The 16,793-nt window shown below is 52.6% G+C and overlaps 1 protein-coding gene across 1 annotated transcript in view; it reads right to left on the bottom strand.

The window, feature by feature from the left end:
• Positions 1-3,875: 3,875 nt before the first annotated feature.
• NSDHL (NAD(P) dependent steroid dehydrogenase-like) overlaps positions 3,876-16,793 on the bottom strand; it is a 19,551-nt gene continuing 6,633 nt past the window's right edge. The window contains exons 3-8 of the mRNA XM_023725029.1: positions 11,395-11,553; positions 8,909-9,055; positions 6,852-6,980; positions 6,456-6,598; positions 5,168-5,270; positions 3,876-4,228 (exon numbers count right to left, since the gene is read on the bottom strand). Coding sequence (XP_023580797.1) covers positions 3,896-4,228; positions 5,168-5,270; positions 6,456-6,598; positions 6,852-6,980; positions 8,909-9,055; positions 11,395-11,553 — 1,014 coding nt within the window. The 3' untranslated portion in view covers positions 3,876-3,895. The remainder of the gene's footprint in view (positions 4,229-5,167; positions 5,271-6,455; positions 6,599-6,851; positions 6,981-8,908; positions 9,056-11,394; positions 11,554-16,793) is intronic.

Genomic DNA, 16,793 nt, shown 5'->3' with positions numbered 1-16,793 from the left:
CCAGGGAGAGGCCCTGCCCGTGGCCCTCAGCAACGGGAACTGGCTTTGGAGAAGGGAGCAATCAGTCCATCATGCCTAGGGACAGGGACCTCAGGAGCCCTTGGTTCTTTGGTGGCATGGGGGTGAGTGCCCTTGGGGCCTTGGCTCTGGGCCCTGCCTGTCTTACAGGCCCAGTCTCAGTGCCACCCAGGCCCCAAACGGACAAAAGGGTACGTGCAAAGCTGAGTTCCCCTCTCCTGGGACCCAAGGCCCACCCAGATCAGGCTGGTCTGAGGCCTCAGTCCCAGGATGTGAAGCCTCAGTGCTGCGCTCGGATGCAGGGCTGGGCCAAGGCCTTTCTGCCCCCACCCTGCCGACCCCCACCCCCGCCGCCCCACTTCTTAGCACTGCAGAAGCCGGCACCATCCTTGTAGTGACTTCTGGAGGCCAGAGGCTGCTTTTGGCACCTCAGACATCCCGTACCTCTGGGCCAGGAGCTTTGGAGGGACTCCCACAGGACAGGTTTCACAATCAACAGTTGGTGCCAAACTAGCGCAGAGAGTGATGGGAAGAATATTTTGCAGACAAGGCTGCTGGGAGCCAGCACTATTTGCTGGAGGCCCTGGGCCTCCAGGCAGAGCAGGGTCCTGACAAGGCCGGTTGGGGTACTGCGTGGCAGCCCTGCGGCCCTGTACCCGGGAGATGGCCACTCCCAGCCAGCTTGGAGGGGCTGCCCCACCCTGGCTTCATGGCAATTGAACCTGTTAGGACTTGCCTGCCCTTTTGCCCCCTGACCAGCCGGGGCCTGCTCAGCACTCGCCTCCACCTGCCTGCACCTCCCCAGTGACCAGGGTTCCGGCTCAGCTCTCTCGGTCCCCCACCACCTATGCTACTTCTACCTCACTATCATGTACCCTGATTCTGACAGGACCTTCTGGGAGAGCCAGCCAGTTCCCCAAGTCTGACACATTCTCATCGCTCTGGCCTCCCCGTACAGGCACAGAGTGGCCTCTCCAGATGCCACCATGATGGAAGACAGGCTGCGGCACAGGACAAAGGCTGAGAGGTCTTCTCCCTCTCCCCTCCTTTTTTTCCCTACCCAAGTCACCTAGAAAGTTCTCTGGGGCATTCTCTGGACTGAAGGAGCTGAAGTGAACGAACCTCCTGGGGCTGAGCTGGTGAGAGGTAGTGCTGTTCCTAACTACGCACTTGTGACCTTGGAGCCCCTCATGTTGGAGACCCCCCAATCAGAGCCCGCGGCCCGAATGCCTTTCACACCATGGGCACCCTGGAGGCATTGGGCTGCTGGAATCTAGCTGGGTAATGTGGGCTGCAAGGCCTGCATCTGAGCCCTGCTTCCAGCCCTGCTGGACTAAGCCCCGCGCCCTGGACAGCGGCTTCTTCTCTCTGGGGCTCCCCCTGCTGGTCGATGTGGGGTTGGCAGGGCTCTTCTCTAAAAGCCCTTGGGTCACGTCCCACTTTCTGGGCACCTTCCCTGGAGCAGGCACTTCTGGGGCAGAGACATGAATAAACCACAGACACCCTTGCCGGTAAGGAGCTAGCGGCTAGCAGCAGAGCTGGGAAGATAAGCCAACAGGCACCGTAAGACTGAGGAAGTGTTTGACAGAGGGCGGGCCAGGCCTAGCAGAAGCCAGAGGAGGGCGCCCTGGGGTGGGGGGGGAAGGCTGCAGGGAGGAAATGATGCTTGAGGTGGGTGTGAAGGACAGGCGGCTGCGGGCCCAGCAGGAACAGAGGCCCGAGGCCTAGCTGCCCGTCGGAGCTGGGGAGGGGCGAGGGAAGGAAGGGCGCTAGTGTGGGCACCGCGCTTCCCCAACGGGGCTGGGTGGAGGCCGGGAGAAGACGCGGGGGGAAGCCGAGGGAGAGCTTTCTGCCATTGAGGGCTGTCTCACACAGAAAACCAAGACTGCTAGGTGAGAGAGTGGCGTCACGGGGGTTGGTGTCAGTCACCGCCCCGTGGGCGGGGCCGGCCGGCGAACCCCACCCCGTGGGGGGAGTGGCCCGGCCCGGCCCCGCCCCTGGCAGGCCGCGTGGGCGCCGTAAAGCGAGGCCCCGCCCCGCCCGGCCCACGGCTCCGCACAGACTCTCCTCTCTGCCCAACGACCGTCCACCTGCACCCTGACTGGCGGGTGACTGAGGTGGGGGTGTGGGGGAGTGTAACAGTTACTGCAGTGACGGGTGACACCAACCCTAGTGACGTCACTGCCTTGGCGGCCCCGCCCCCAGCCGCTGCTGCCGCGGACACTGGGAATCATTTTGGTGTCACCCTCTCTGACAGTGTCAGCCCCATACTCCCCTAGCGACGCCACTGGTGAGAGGGAGCCTAGAACTCATTGTCAGTTGATGCTCACCCGGAGCCTGGAGGCCACATCAACTTCTGCCCGGCTGCGAAGCTGGCCTCCGCGTGGGTTCCAGTCCTTTTCTGCTTTGGAATCACAGACATCTCATGGGTAGCAGCTGGCCACAGCACACCTTGGCCCTGGAATATCCACAGGCGGGCTGCCGGTGCGGCCCACGAGCCCCACGCTGGGCCCTCCCTCCAAAGCAGGCTTCCCCTCAGCTGATGAAAGCTATGTGCCTCTACCTGTAAAAAAGGCTGCCTGCAATTCCTGGAGTTCAAGGACTCCCTGAACCCACACATGAACGCCAGCTGTGGAACGCTGCTGCTCCGGTCCCCACTCCTAGGTGGTTTCGTGTGGCTGCTGCTGTTACTCTAGGGTCCCGCCTGGCAGATAGTAACCCATTTCCTGAGCACCTACTTTGGGCGGATAGGACACAGCTCGCTCCGGCCTCAGGGAGCATGCCCTTGGGGCTGGGGCCGCCGGATTCTGTGGGTAGAGCTGCATCGTCTCAGGGGGCTTCTGCCCAAACTCCAAGCAGATAAAGGAGTCCCCTGCCCCGCCCTCTTAGGCACTGGTCTGCACATCACCACAGAAAACAACAGAATTCTGCTGATGAGGAATGTGTACACGCAGGAATGTTTCATGAGAAGCAGGTGGGCACACCCACAGGACAGAGGATTTGGAAGTAGTAAGGTCGCCTATGAGTAGAAATCAAGTTGACGGCAACGGGTTTTTTAGGAAACCCTGGTGGCAGAGTGGTTAAGAGCCACGAGCTACAGCTGCTAACCAAAAGGTTGGCAGTTCGAATCCACCAGGCGCTCCTTGGAAACCCTATGGGGCAATTCTGCTCTGTCCTGCAGAGTCACTGTGAGTCAGAATCGACTCAGCGGCAATTGGTTTGGTTTTCTGGGTAAGGAAGTTTACCTCTCTGGGATGGGGGAAGGGTTGCAGTCACTTAAGCTTGTAATTTTCACAAGGCCGTTTAGAATCTGTGTATCTATGAAACATTCATTTCAAGTCTCACCCATGTGTTCATAGCTTCTGCTTTTCTTCTAGGATATTTTTAATACGTGGTTCCTTGAACAGAATCTAGAGGCTTCTACTCTAGTATTGGTTTGGATGAAAATAAATCTTGCTGCCAGCCTCAGTTAGCAATGGGATGTCTCCCTTACAGTGTATTACCCCCTCAATTTTGTACAAGGACACTGGGACTACAGGGGCGACCTCAAAGGTGATCTTTATGCTAAGGGACCTGGGAGACAGAGAGAGGAAAAGGGAGGGAGGGAGGGAGACAGAGAGAGAGGACGAGAGGGAGAGACGGAGGGAGGGGCAGAGAGGACAGAAAGCAGTAGAATATGAAGCTGTGACTTGGAGGAATCCAGATGCAATCAAATAAAGGAAGCAGTGTCAGCTTGTTTGTGCCACCCTCGCGGTCACAGAAGGGGCCACTGTACTCTCAGCTACCTAGCAGGAGCCCTAAGCTCAGATGAGCCGTGTGTGAAGACGGAGACTGGAGCTGCTTCCTGCCCCCAGGGGATAGTGACGGGCCAGGGGCCTCAGTGGACCCTCCGCAGGTGTCGAAAGCTCTGCACAGTTCTCTCCACAGCCTTGTCCATGGGGACCAGAGGCTGGTAGCCCAGGACGCTTTTGGCTCTCTCGCAGCTGTAGTAGTGGTGCGTGCCGGCCAGCGCGATGCGCATGGGTGTGAAGGTGGGCCGCAGCACGAGCACCGGCCGGACCACCATCACCAGCAGGGCCAGCAGCAGGGCCAAGTAGTAGGCCAGCCAGTAGGGGATGTGGTACTTGGGGGCCTCGTAGTTGAGACCCGTCAGGATGCGGGACAGGAATGTCCAGAAAGGGATGGGCTCATCATTGGTGATATGAAAGGCCTGCCGAGAGAAGGAGAAGTGAGCAACACCTCCCAGCCAGAGGGACGAGCGGCCCACACCAGGGAACCTGAAGCTCAGGCCACAACTACCATTTCAGGAAGCCAGCAGCCACTCCTGGGCTGCCTGCTGGCCCAGCTCTCCCGTGGACAGCCCCACAGGCGGGTGTGTAGAAGTGCATGCAGTGTGCGTAGGCACAGGCGTAACTGACCACCGCGCCTTTCCTGCGGTCTGTCTGCAAATGGCAGACGGCAGCAGAGACGCCTTTAGGATCTGTCGATCTGGACAGCATGAGGGGTAGAGGGAGAGTGAGGAAAGCCTTATCTAGAGGCCAGGGGTTTCAGTGACATTCAGACCGCAGTCAGGAAGGCCAGTGTGTAAACTGAACAACAACGGTGACAAGGACAACTCAGCTTGCGCCCCGAAATTACAAGAGGAGAACAAAACAAGAACTGAGCAGTGAGCCCCAGGAAGACAGGGCCCCAGGACCGAGAGGAGAGGGCAGGGGCACCTTCCACCCCCTCGGGCCCACCCAGCTGCAGAGTCAGCAGCCATCCCCGCCATGCTCTGCCCACCAGATACCCGAGCACGGAGCTTCAGATGCAGGCACCCCTCCGGGGGGCAGAAAGGATCGATCATGGCGGGCGACGGATGAGAAACAAAGGCTTCAGGAACCAGTGGCAGAAGGGGCAAGTGGCAAGCACCCCACCCAAGGGATGTCACCCTACGGAGCACTGTCTCCTGACCTCTGCTCAGCATCAGTGCGTCGTACACTGGCTCGTGGCTGCCCCGGGGGTGAGGATAAGTCTCCCACTGGAAGGGCTCGCCCTTGGTGCAAGGTGAGTCAGAAGCTGAGCTGCCAGAACGTATGATCACGGCAGCAATTGGTCAACCGATCCCCTGTCAGTGAGAATGAAGTGGAAGGCAGGGGGTGGGCCTCACCTTCCCACACACGGCCGAGTCTTGGGAGAGGCGCTCTGCTGCCAAGATGTGGCCATGGACCACGTTCTCCACGAAGGTGAAGTCCACCAAGTTCTCTCCGTTTCTGCAGGCACAGAAGAAAAGGCTCAATTCTCACTTGGGAGTGTTGGCTGTATGCTCGTGGAGCCCCCACAGGGCTCAGACAGCTGCCTTGGCTGAGCCACATCCTGGGATGCTGGGACGCTGAAGGATGTGCTGGGGCCCTTGGGCAGTGAGCTGGTTAAAGGCCAGCGATGGAGCCACTGCTGGTGTCTGCTCTCCCTCCTAGGATACGCAGGCCTTGCTCTGGCCTCACACTTTCCTACCTGTCTCTTTCTAATCCCTCAACGCTGCGAGCCCTGATACACAGAGAGGTAAGACAGGCCAGCAGGGAGGCTGAGCACGAGGCAGGGCGGTGAGGCGCTGGGAGAAGAGGGGAAGAAAGGGAGAAGAGAGAAGAAATGAAGGGTGGGGAGGTGTACCTGGGAGACAGCCACCACCACCTCCATCTGCCACACTGTTACCACCCACGGAGGCCCCTCTGCCCATGCTTGCCACGAGGAGGCACGGGAACGCACCCGCCCGCCGTCTGAGGCACAATGAGGGAGGCCTTGACCCTGGGCCTCGCTTCCCCTCTGACCCTCAGGTTCCTCAGTTACCGAACAGCCTACCTGAGGGTGCGCTGGGCTGACTATTGCCCTCCCCCACAATTCGTGTCCACCTGGAACCTGTGAACACAGCCTTGCTTTGAAATAGGGTCTTTGTAGACAGATGTAATCAGGTAAGATGAGGTGATAGTGGAGTAGGTGGGCCCTGATCCAGTGACTGGTGTCCTTCTAAGAAGGCCACGTGGAGACACAGAGACAGACCCACACGCCGGGGAGACAGCCGTGTGACCATACAGGCAAGAGCACAGGGCTGCGTCGACATGCCACGGGACGCCAAGGGACGCCAGGGAGCACCAGAGGCTGGAAGAAGCAAGGAGGGATCTGCCCCTGGCACCTTCGCAGAGTGTGTGGCCGCGCCGACACCCTCAGTTCAGACATCTGGCCTCCAGAACTGTGAGAGAATACATGTCTGCTGTTTTAAGCCCCCAGTGTGTGGTCACTCGTTACGGCTGCCCCAAGAGATGAACCCAGGGGGCAACTGTGAAGGTCACACAGGGAAACGGTTGCAAAACAGCCTGGCTACTGACGCCTGGGAGTGAGCAAGTGACCCTGTCCTAGCCCAACAGCTGGGGGGCGGGTAGGTGGCATGTGGGCCGACTCACCCAATCACAAACTTCATCTTGCCCTTCCTGGCGGCCTCGATGAGGATGGGGAGCATCTGGGGGTCCCTGGGGCCGAAGATGCCATGAGGGCGGATGGCCACGGTTAAGAAATTTTTCTCTGGATCATTGGCGCCCAGGACTGCCTGTAGGAGACCGAGAAAAGGGGAGTGTACAGAGCAGAGCTGTCTGGTCACAGGAAGTGATCCCTAAGTGTTAGCTCTCCTTGGATGATTTTTTACATTTCATTTCATCCACAGTGGTTACTTCCCAAGTTAGGCACTTAGGTCTGTGAGTCCTGACCTCATCTGGTCATCACCCTTTCTCTTACCAATGTAAACCCTGCAGCTGTTCATGGACCTCGCCTGGTACTCAGTCCGGCAGGTCCAAGGGACATACCCGCTCCTGTAAGATCTTGGTCTCCGTGTAGTAGTCGATGGGTTTCATGGCATAAGGGAGGTCCTCAGTCCCGTTCTTGATGTCGACACCCTCAAAGATGACACTGGCACTGCTGGTTAAAATGAGTTTCTGGTGGAGTAGAAAGAAAGGTTAAAAAAAAAAAAAAAAAAAAAAAACCTCAACAATGACAAGCCAGGAATGATCACTATTGAAACAGCCTGATGGCGACGGAGGAAAGAGGATCAGCGGCCTCTGTTCGCCACCCACGTGGACAAGGCACTGTGCAAATTAGCTGCTGCAGTGACTTTGCTTCTTGTGTCTTCTTAAATCATCCAAAGATCAGCCACTATCTTCAGCAACTGCGTGGATTTCAGACACATTATGGCATGATCTTCTAGAACAGTGGGGCTCACGCCTATCCCAACACACCCGAGGGATACAAACGACTGCCGTCATTAATGGTATCTCACTACGGGAGTGATTCTCCAGGGGCGAGGAAAGCCCAGAAACTTCTAGGGAGATGTCGGTTTGAAAAAGACCATTAGTGATTCTGATACCAACCTTGCATGTGAACACATGTGCGTGTATGAGCACACACACACACACACACACACACTCACATGCACACATACACGCATGGACACACTCACGTGCACACGTGTGTACCACCACTTGAGAAATGCTATTCTTCAGGAAGATACTTCCTGACAAGGCTGCCCAGCTTCTAGCTCCCTGGTTCAGGGCGGCTCATCCAACACTGAATACCATTAGCTCAAATCACATCTTTACCATTTTTATTCCACACAGTACTGGGGGTTCTAGCTAGAGTGATACAATAAGACAAAAAGATATAACGAATTGAAAAGAAGAAATAAAATTGTCATCATTCCCAGATGACAGAAATATCTGTATAGAACACACAGCCACATATACAGAAAAAATTAAGAGTTCGACAAAGTTCCTGAATACAAAATCAATACATCAGTTATCTGTGTTCTGATGCATTAGCAACAATTAGAAATGTGATATAAAAGGTATTATTTACATAGCAACCAAAAATAAGGCCCATAGGAATAACTTTAACAAGAGATGTGTAAATCTTTATGAAGTGTAAAACTCTATGGAAAGGCATTAAAGAGAGGGAAATAAATGGAGAGACATCCCCTATTTATGGACCAGAAGACTCGATAATGGGAAGATGTCACTTCTCTCCAAAATAACCTATAAGTTCAATGCAATTACATGAACAATCCCAACAGGCTTTATCAAGGAACTTGACAAGTGGCTTCTAAAATATTATGAAAAAGCAAAGGACTAAGTCTCTGGCTGGTGCAAATGGTTAACATGCTTGGCTGCTTGCCAAAAGGCTGGCGGTTTGAGTCCACCCAGAGGTGCCTCAGAAGAATAGCCTGGTGATCTACTTCCATGGGAGCACAGTTCTACTCTGATTCCATGGCAGGGGGTTGGCATTATTGTGAGGGTTCCTGTGAAGGGCTCAGAGCCCAGAAGAGCTCTCTGACAGCTCTTCTTGCTGTTGGTTGTTGGGGCTGGCCCACAGTACCAAGGAGGATGCTGGGAGAGAAACTCCCTGGCTCATTTTGGCCTCTTCTCTCACGCACAGAGCATCTGTGGTGTATGCCACTGTGAGGTGTCAGTGCTGGGCTGGTAGGTAACACCCTGTAAAGGTGACCCTGAAAACCAGCGTTTATAAGCATGGGTGAGACTCACCCTCCCCTCCCAGGTCTGAGTTCTAACAGGTTTCTGTGGGCTAAAGTCAACAGTTTGTTTTCGTTTTAATATATAAGCAAGGTCTGTATTTTATAGCTCTTTAACCAGACTATTAGGTCTGAGGGTCTCAGACGGTCTAAAAGTAAGAATGACCAATGTGTATGCAGTTACAATATTACAGCTCCAGCCGGCCCTGGCAATGTCAGCAATGCCTCTGCTTTCTTCCTCTGAACTGATGAGGTGACAGGAGGGGCACCCCAGCCTCCGCACCCACCTTGGCAGCTGCACCGCAGCAGGGGCCCCGCACGCTCTGCCTGGCTTCCCCTTACCTGAACCCCAGCCTCTTTGCAAGTTTCAATGACATTCTTGGTGCCAATGTAATTCACTCTATAAAAGAGCTCCCTGTTGTCACTGGATGGTGGGGGTGACGCACAGTGAAAAACTGTGCTCACACCTTTCAGGGCTGGGTACAGATCCTGGGAACGCAAACAAAGACAAAAACAATCACTCCTGCTTCAGACAGGTAAACAGCCTCCTCACGTTCCCAGCCCCCAAGCCGTGGCTCCCAGGTCTCCGCCCTTTGAGAAGTACACAATTAACACAGAGATACACTCGTGCTGCAAAAGAATCAATGCCCGTTTACCCCTTCAACTGCCCCTCCCATTACTGGGTCCCCAATACAAACTGGCTCGGGGTGGGAGCAGCCTGTGGGATCCAGAGGGCACCAGGGAGGGCAAACTCCTGGGAAGATGAGCTTATAGACAAACACGCTGAATCACACTATCAAAGACAGTACAAATAGCCAACACACAGAGTATTCGGTCCTGTGAAACTAGACGTGACACGGCAACCTGAAGGGGATTTAAAACAGGGCAGCTTAACGTCCCAAGCCCCGCCCTGGCACATGTGCCCTTGTTTGGGGAAATCGGGTTTTTCCTTGCAGTTCAGTGAAGGAGTCATTCTAGGGTAGGGTGGGTTCTAAGCCCTCTGAGTGGCATCTTATAAAAGGGAAGAAGAGACACGGGGACAGGTCACCCAGGGGTGAGACACATGTCATGTCAAAACTCATCTATAGGCAGCAAAGGAGCAGCAAGGATTGCTGGCAGTCACCAGAAGCCGGAAGAGAGGCCTGGCACACTTCCTCTCTCAGAACCCGCCAAAGGAACTGACATGGCTGAGACCCTGAATTTGGACTTCCAGCCTCCAGAACTGTGAGGGGCAAAGTTGTCCCTTCAGGCCACTTTGTCGTATATTATGGAGGCCCTAGGAAACCAAGGCAGACAGAAACGTTGTTGGCCAGGGGCTGACATCACCACGAATGAGGTGGGGTCACCTGGGAAGCGGCGTGGATACAATACAAGCAAGGGTATTGGGAAGACAATCTGATGGACCAGTCTTCAAAGGTGGAGGGGGGTCAGGGCAGAGTGAGAGAGAACAGGCAGGGCTGCAGCAGAAGCCGTGTCCTCAAAAGTCACATAAAAAACAACTGTACGGCAGATGCCACCCACGCCAGGCAGAAGAGCCTGATGACAGGCGGAGGGAAGCGGACGCAACATATACAACAGACACAACAGGCAACGAGCAGCGTCCCAGAAGCAAAGAATTACAGGTCAGTGAGGAAACCAAGGTGACTCCAAAGGCAAGTGGGCAGCCACTTCATAGGAGGAAACCCGAACGCTGATTTATAAGGGGCGCCATGCCCCGCTGCCCAACCACGGAGCACATGCAACTTTATACGTCAACGAGGACCGTTTCACGTCCTCCAGAACGTCCACAGCACAATGTGTGACCACACCTAGTGCCGGCAAGGATGTGGGGCAGGGATGCCAGCGCACTGCCGGTGCGAACGCAAAGCCGCCATCATAGCTCTCTCGAGCAATCTGGCAACACGCAATCGAATTTAAAACAGCAATACCCTTCCAGCAAGGATGGACCTGAAAACGAAGCTGAGTGAAGGAAGCCAGGCACAAAGGGCGGATACTGTGATTTGATTCATATGAAATGTCCAGAATAGGCAAATCCATAGGGCCAGAAAGCTGGTTAGTGATGGCCAGGGGCTGGGGGGAGAGGGGAATCGGTAGCAAGTGCTAACGGGCACGGGGCCTCCTTTGGGGGTGATGAAAATGTTCTAAAATGGACTGTGGTGATGGCTGCCCAACGCTGAATATGCTAAAGCCCACAGAATTGTACACTTTAAAAGGATGAATTTTATGGTGCATGAATTACATCCCAATTAAAAAACAGACACCCTGCAGCCCAGCAATTGCACTGGGGTATATACCCTAGAGCTGGCCTGTGGACAACTCTTTTGGTAAATAAAGTTTTATTGACACACGGCTCTGCGCACTCATTTACATGCTGATCATGGCTGCTTCCGTGCTGCAATGGCAGAGCTGAGTAGCCGTGACAAAGACAAGTTATTCCTTCTCAGTAGTCAGAATGTCAACAAACCAAACCAAACCCACTGCCGTCGAGTCAATCCCGACTCCTAGCAAGCCTAGAGGACAGAGTAGAACTGCCCCACAGGGTTGTCAAGGCTGTAATCTTTACAGAAGCAGACTACCATGTCTTTCCCCCGAGGAGCGGCTGGTGAGTTCAAACCACTGACCTTTGGGTTAGCAGCCAAGCACTGTAGCCATGGTGCCACCAGGGCTCCTTAGTAAGAATGTGAGTGTTTGTTAAATTCTTTTCTATGATTTTTAAATTTCTCAAACTTAAGAAAAAAAAAAACATTTTTGGGGAAGCTACATTTGTTTGGCCTTCAAGTCAGGGGAGTGCCGCGACTGGCCTTGGGGGACTGTCGGGGAGGCCTCACCTGCTGGCTGCAGAGATCGCCCAGGAAGAACTGCACCTGGGGATTCTCGAAGTCTTGCCGGATATCGAAGACGTTGACGCTGTAGCCTGTTGCCAGCAACTGCTCCACCATGTACTGCCCGAGAAACCCAGAGCCTCCGATCACCGTGCATTTCTTGGCCTGTGGGAAAAGGAATGGCAGGGTGGAGTAGTGTGACAGCAACCCAGAGTCATCAAGAGCCAAAGCAGACGCGGCCGGAGCCACTGACACGGCGGGCCGGTTGGCTGGTTTGTTCCTTTTCAATGCTTCTTGAGCCTGAGCTGTGTGCAATTCTGGTGCTTAATGGCCAGGGGCGCTCTCCTCTCCCGGGATCAGTGAAAAGGGAAGAGACTCATTCTACTTGGGTTGGATTTGATGCCGCGTAGTTAGTGAAAGGAAAGGAGGCACCACAGAAAGAAATTCAATGACCTCTGATCTCAACTGGACAATCTATGAAAAAGCGATACCTTCTTGCTCCCGAGAGACAATTCCAGGGGCAGATTAGCCAATAAGCAAGGTAAGCACAGGCTTATGTGTGCTTACTTACTAATTTCTGGTGAACAATTTCACATGGGTTTCACCATGCCACATCAAAGTGAAACCCATGTGAAATTGTTCACTACAGACTAGTAAGTAAGCACAAGTAAGCCCCTGCTTACCTTGCTTACTGAGTCATCTCCCCCTCTCAGGGATTGTAAATTTGAAAAGAGGCCTTGATTCTGTAGGAAGGTGTTGTGGGGTGAAAAAATGTGAAATTGTTCATTACAGACTAGTAAGTAAGCACAAGTAAGCCCATGCTTACCTTGCTTACTGAGTCATCTGCCCCTGTCAGGGATTGTAAATTTGAAAAGAGGCTTTGATTCTGTAGGAAGGTGTTGTGGGGTGAAAAAATGTGGAATTGTTCATTACAGATTAGTAAGTAAGCACAAGTAAGCCCATGCTTACCTTGCTTATTGGATAATCTGCCAGTGGATGATCCCTGGGCACGTCTAAGGCAAATAATAATAATAAAATAAAAATTCCGCCCGCTGGCTAGCTGGAACTGAAAATGTCAGAAAGAAGAAAGCAAAGCGTAGTGTCTGCAGTCTCAGAAGAAAGGCAGCCCTTCGCCTCCCTGAGCATGGAGGGGCTGGGCTAGGTGGCACTGGCCTTGCCTACTGACCTGAGCCTGCGCTGCCGTCTGGGGGACTCCTGCAGGCGACAGTGAAGATCACCTGGCCCAGGGCGTGGCTCTCCCTCTCTGAGGATGTTAACAAGTCAGAGGAGAGCGATGGGTTTCCATTTCAGCCTATGCAACTGTCTTAGTCATCTACTGCTGCTATAACAGAAATACCACAAGTGGATGGCTTTAACAAAGAGAAATTTATTCTCTCACAGTCTAAGAGACTATAAGTCCGAATTCAGGGCGTCAGCTCCAAGGGAAGGCTTTCTCTCTCTGGAGGAAGGTCCTCGTCGTCATCAATCTTCCCCTGGACTAGAAGCTTCTTTGCACAGGAACCTCGGGTCCAAAGGACGCGCTCTGCTCCCAGCACTGCTTTCTTGCTAGTATGAGGTCCCCCGGTCTCTCTACTCGCTTCTCTCTTTTATATCACAAGAGATTGCCTCAAGACACAATCCAATCTTGTAGATTGAGTCCTGCCTCACTAACACAACTGCCACTATTCCCTACCTCATTTACATCATAGAGGCAGAATTTACAACATATAGGAAAATCACACAATACCAGGAATCATGGCCCAGCCAAACTGATACACACATTTTTAGGGGGACATAATTCAATCCATGACAGGAACACATGAAGGTTCTCAGCTCAACTCACTCTGGTAATTGGGGATAATGGAAGAACATTCTGCCTCTAGGAAGCCAATGCAAACTGTGGCTGTCCCATGCTGAATGAGCTGCTCCAAGTGTCCCCAGTGGGGGAACGGTGACATTCCTCCCTCCCCAGGGTCTGGCTTTCTTCCTTAAGATGCCAACCCCACATTTTCCTCAGCCTGTACACAGCCAGTGAAAGTCAGCAGCGTGGAAGCTGAAGATCATACAGAAATTCTGTTCCTGATTCAAAACCAACCAAACAAAACAAACCAAGCCCCCTGCTCATTCCTTAAGGAGCCCTGGTGGTTCAGTGGTTAAGCTCTTGGCTGCTAACTGAAAGGTGGGAGGTTCGAACCCACCAGTGGCTCCACGGGAGAAAAGACCTGGCAATCTGCTCATGTAAAGGCTACAGCCTAGGAAGCCCTATGGGACAGTTTCACTCCGTCATACAGGGTCGTTATGAGCTGGAATCAACTCGACGCCTTAAACACCTACACAATTAAGATATGTAGGAGTCTCAAGGGGTGTTGGGCCAGACACCTTCTACAGATGGTCTCCTCTCAATCTGGGTGTCCCATGTGGAATGGCCTTTTTGCTGTGGCAGCCACCAGTCCCTTCCAGAGATACACTATGACTTCAGCATCATTGGCGCACGCATAATCTAACTGACATAGTTGGCTGCACCATTCTCCCCTCCAAAACTATCTTTTCAACCCAACCTCTTCTACACTTTGTTCTGATGACTCCTACACGCACGTACTCAGATCGTGCTAAACAATCTGCACCTTCACTGAAATGTCCAGGACTTCCTTAGTGCATGCTTAATTAAGTGCAAAACTCCCACTCAGCCCCCTTCCCACGGTCCCTCTCTCCCCACCCCTCCCTGGCCCGAGTCGGGCCAACTGCAGTTACTGGGAGTAACTCGGAGCCTCCCTCCCTCCCTTCTCTCGGTGCAAGCAAAGTTTGGCGAGCCCAAAGCGGGTCACAGCTAGACATGTTTTCACAACATCCCCAGGGATTTCCAATTCTGTCTTGATATTAGAGCTGCCATCTCTAGTTACAGGTGTTTTCAAAAGACTGACAGTCTCCTTTTTCAACAAGGAAAGAACCTGGCAATTATGTTCAGTACAACTTCATTTCATGATTTTAAATGTGACTCATCGGTACTCCACTCTTAAGCAAAGTGATGTGGAGTCTTCCAGCACAGAGGAATGGTGTGCTAATATTGCTTGGGACAAGGGGACCTATGGCTCCTCCACAGTGTTGTAGAGTTGGGAATCGAACCAGCATTTCTCCCAGGGAAGTCCACTGTGCGAGGGGACAGTGTTCTTTAATTAGAGAAGATGGTATGAGATAGTGCAGGGGAAGTAGGGACAGAGGACAAGCAGAAGAGCTATTAACAGTTTAGAATCAAACTCCAGCCTGGAAATGGGTAGCAAGACTCCAGGTCGGGTTACTGAGGGAAGTTATAAAATCAATGTCATCTGATCTGGAGATAAAAGAGAATGGTCTGAGCCACCGGGCTCTCTTGAACATTTGTTTTGCTTTGTCTTTAGCAGTGGGACCGTTTTTGAAGGGAGGTCTTATACAGAACGTATATATGTTAAGATAAAAGTAATCTTTTTTTATTTTGATAGTTTAACTTTATGACTTTTACTTCTGATAAAGTCACTCGATGAGAAAGAACAAGGTTACGTTTGAAGAACACAAACATTTGAAACTGGATGACAATGGCAGTTTGCTCTAACCACTGGAATCGCCATCTTTGTTTGGTTGCTGAGTATCAATCTAAGATCCGAATTTACACAAATAAGGAATCTGGAATCACAAGTTAACCGTCCACTACACAGAGGTCCCAAAGGAGGCTACTCTCTGTTTAACATCAAAAACAGGGATCGGGGCGTTCCGGCAAAATGGCGCTCTAGGCAGAAGCACCACACCGTCCCTCCACAGCAAAGATCCGAAAAACTAAGCCAAACAGAGAAAACAGCAATCCTGAAACCCTAAACATCAAATGAAGAGATAAAGAACTCAGCCAAGCACCAAATAGAGTGAGAAAACTGACAGAGAACGGAGAGCAAGGAGAGATTCATGCAGAGGTCCCCTACTGGCTAACACAGCGCGGATCCGCCATCTTGGACTCCTATCGGAGACCAGCAAACAGGGCGTACGAGAAAGCAGCCTCACTGAGTGTCCAGCGGGAGACAAAACAACCGGTAACTTGCGATATATGCTTTCCCACACCCCACCCTTCTTCACCCCGACTCGGCCTCCTCTGCTTCCCACGGCCACAATCTCTTGACCTGGAAACACCGGCTGCTTGGATTCCATACACCCGAACGGGCCGGCTCTCTGAGTGCCATTTGTTGGCTGCTGGTGTTGCTTTTTTCCGCTTCTTTTGATTTCTTCCTTACCTCTCACCACCTCTCCCTCCTTTCACTCAAATACCAGGCTCCGTGTGCCACCTTTGCTTCTTCCTGAGGGGCTGCAGAGCTCTGGTAATTTGTGATATACGCTTTCCCACTCTACCCTTCTTCACCCACACTCAGCCTCCTCTGCTTCCCGCAGACACAGTCTCTTGTCGAGAAACACCAGCCCGCACTAGCTGGCTCTCTGAGTGCCATTTGTTGGCTGCTAGTGTTGCTTTTTTTCCTGCTTCTTTTGATTTCTTCCTTACCTCTAACCACCTCCCCCTCCTTTCGCTCAAATACCTGGCTCCGTGGACCATCTTTGCTTCTTCCTGAGGGGCTGTGGGGCTCCATTCGGGTGTGGAGCTGCTTCCTGGTCCGGGCTGCCACACTGGTGGGATCCCGGGGCTTTTGTTCGTTTGTTTGTTTTGAATTGTTTGTTTGTTTTCTTTTCCTTTTCTTAAGTTGGGAGCCCCTTCTGGCCAGGCAGTGCTGCGTGGCAAGGAGACTTCCATCTCGGCTTGCACAGACAAGCAGAGGGATCCCTGAGGGCATTTCTTTTTTCATTGTTTTTTTTTCCTTCTGTTTTTTTGGGGGCCTTTGTTGTTCTTTTTTATAATTTTATTTTTTAATTTGTTTTGTTGTCTTTTCCCTTTTTTTCCCTTTTTGTCCTTCTTCATTGCTCAGTTTCTCGTCTCTCTATATCTTCCTTCTCTTTCTGTTCCCTGAATACCTGGCATTGTATACCTCTACGCCTTATAGCCAGGCTGTACTGCAACACCTGAGAGCAACTTCCCCAAACCTCACAGCTGCATCGGTGGGATCCCTCGGAACTTTGCGGTTCTATAACCTTTCTGATTTTTATTTATTCATTCTTTTCTTTTCTTCCTCTTCCCCTTTCTGTTTTTCTCCATTTCATAGTCTCTCATCTCTCCACTCCAACGGCAAGCTCCCCTAGCATTCTTTTTTGTTTGTTTGTATGTTTTTGGCTCCTGTTCCTCTCTCTCGTCTCTCCCATATCCATCTTAGCGCCACACATAACGACCTCCCGCTGCATCCTGCCTACCTGCACCGTGCACTTGACATCACACCACCAAGCAGCACAGGCACGGCCGACTGGAACCTGCCCTGCACTGATTACCGACCCGCTCTGGTGGC

This window comes from Trichechus manatus, unplaced genomic scaffold, assembly GCF_000243295.1.
Source record: "Trichechus manatus latirostris isolate Lorelei unplaced genomic scaffold, TriManLat1.0 scaffold00279, whole genome shotgun sequence".
Classification (NCBI taxonomy): Eukaryota; Metazoa; Chordata; class Mammalia; order Sirenia; family Trichechidae; genus Trichechus; species Trichechus manatus.
The sequence above is the reverse complement of the archived record's forward strand: the minus strand, read 5'-3'. Positions and strand labels throughout refer to the sequence as shown.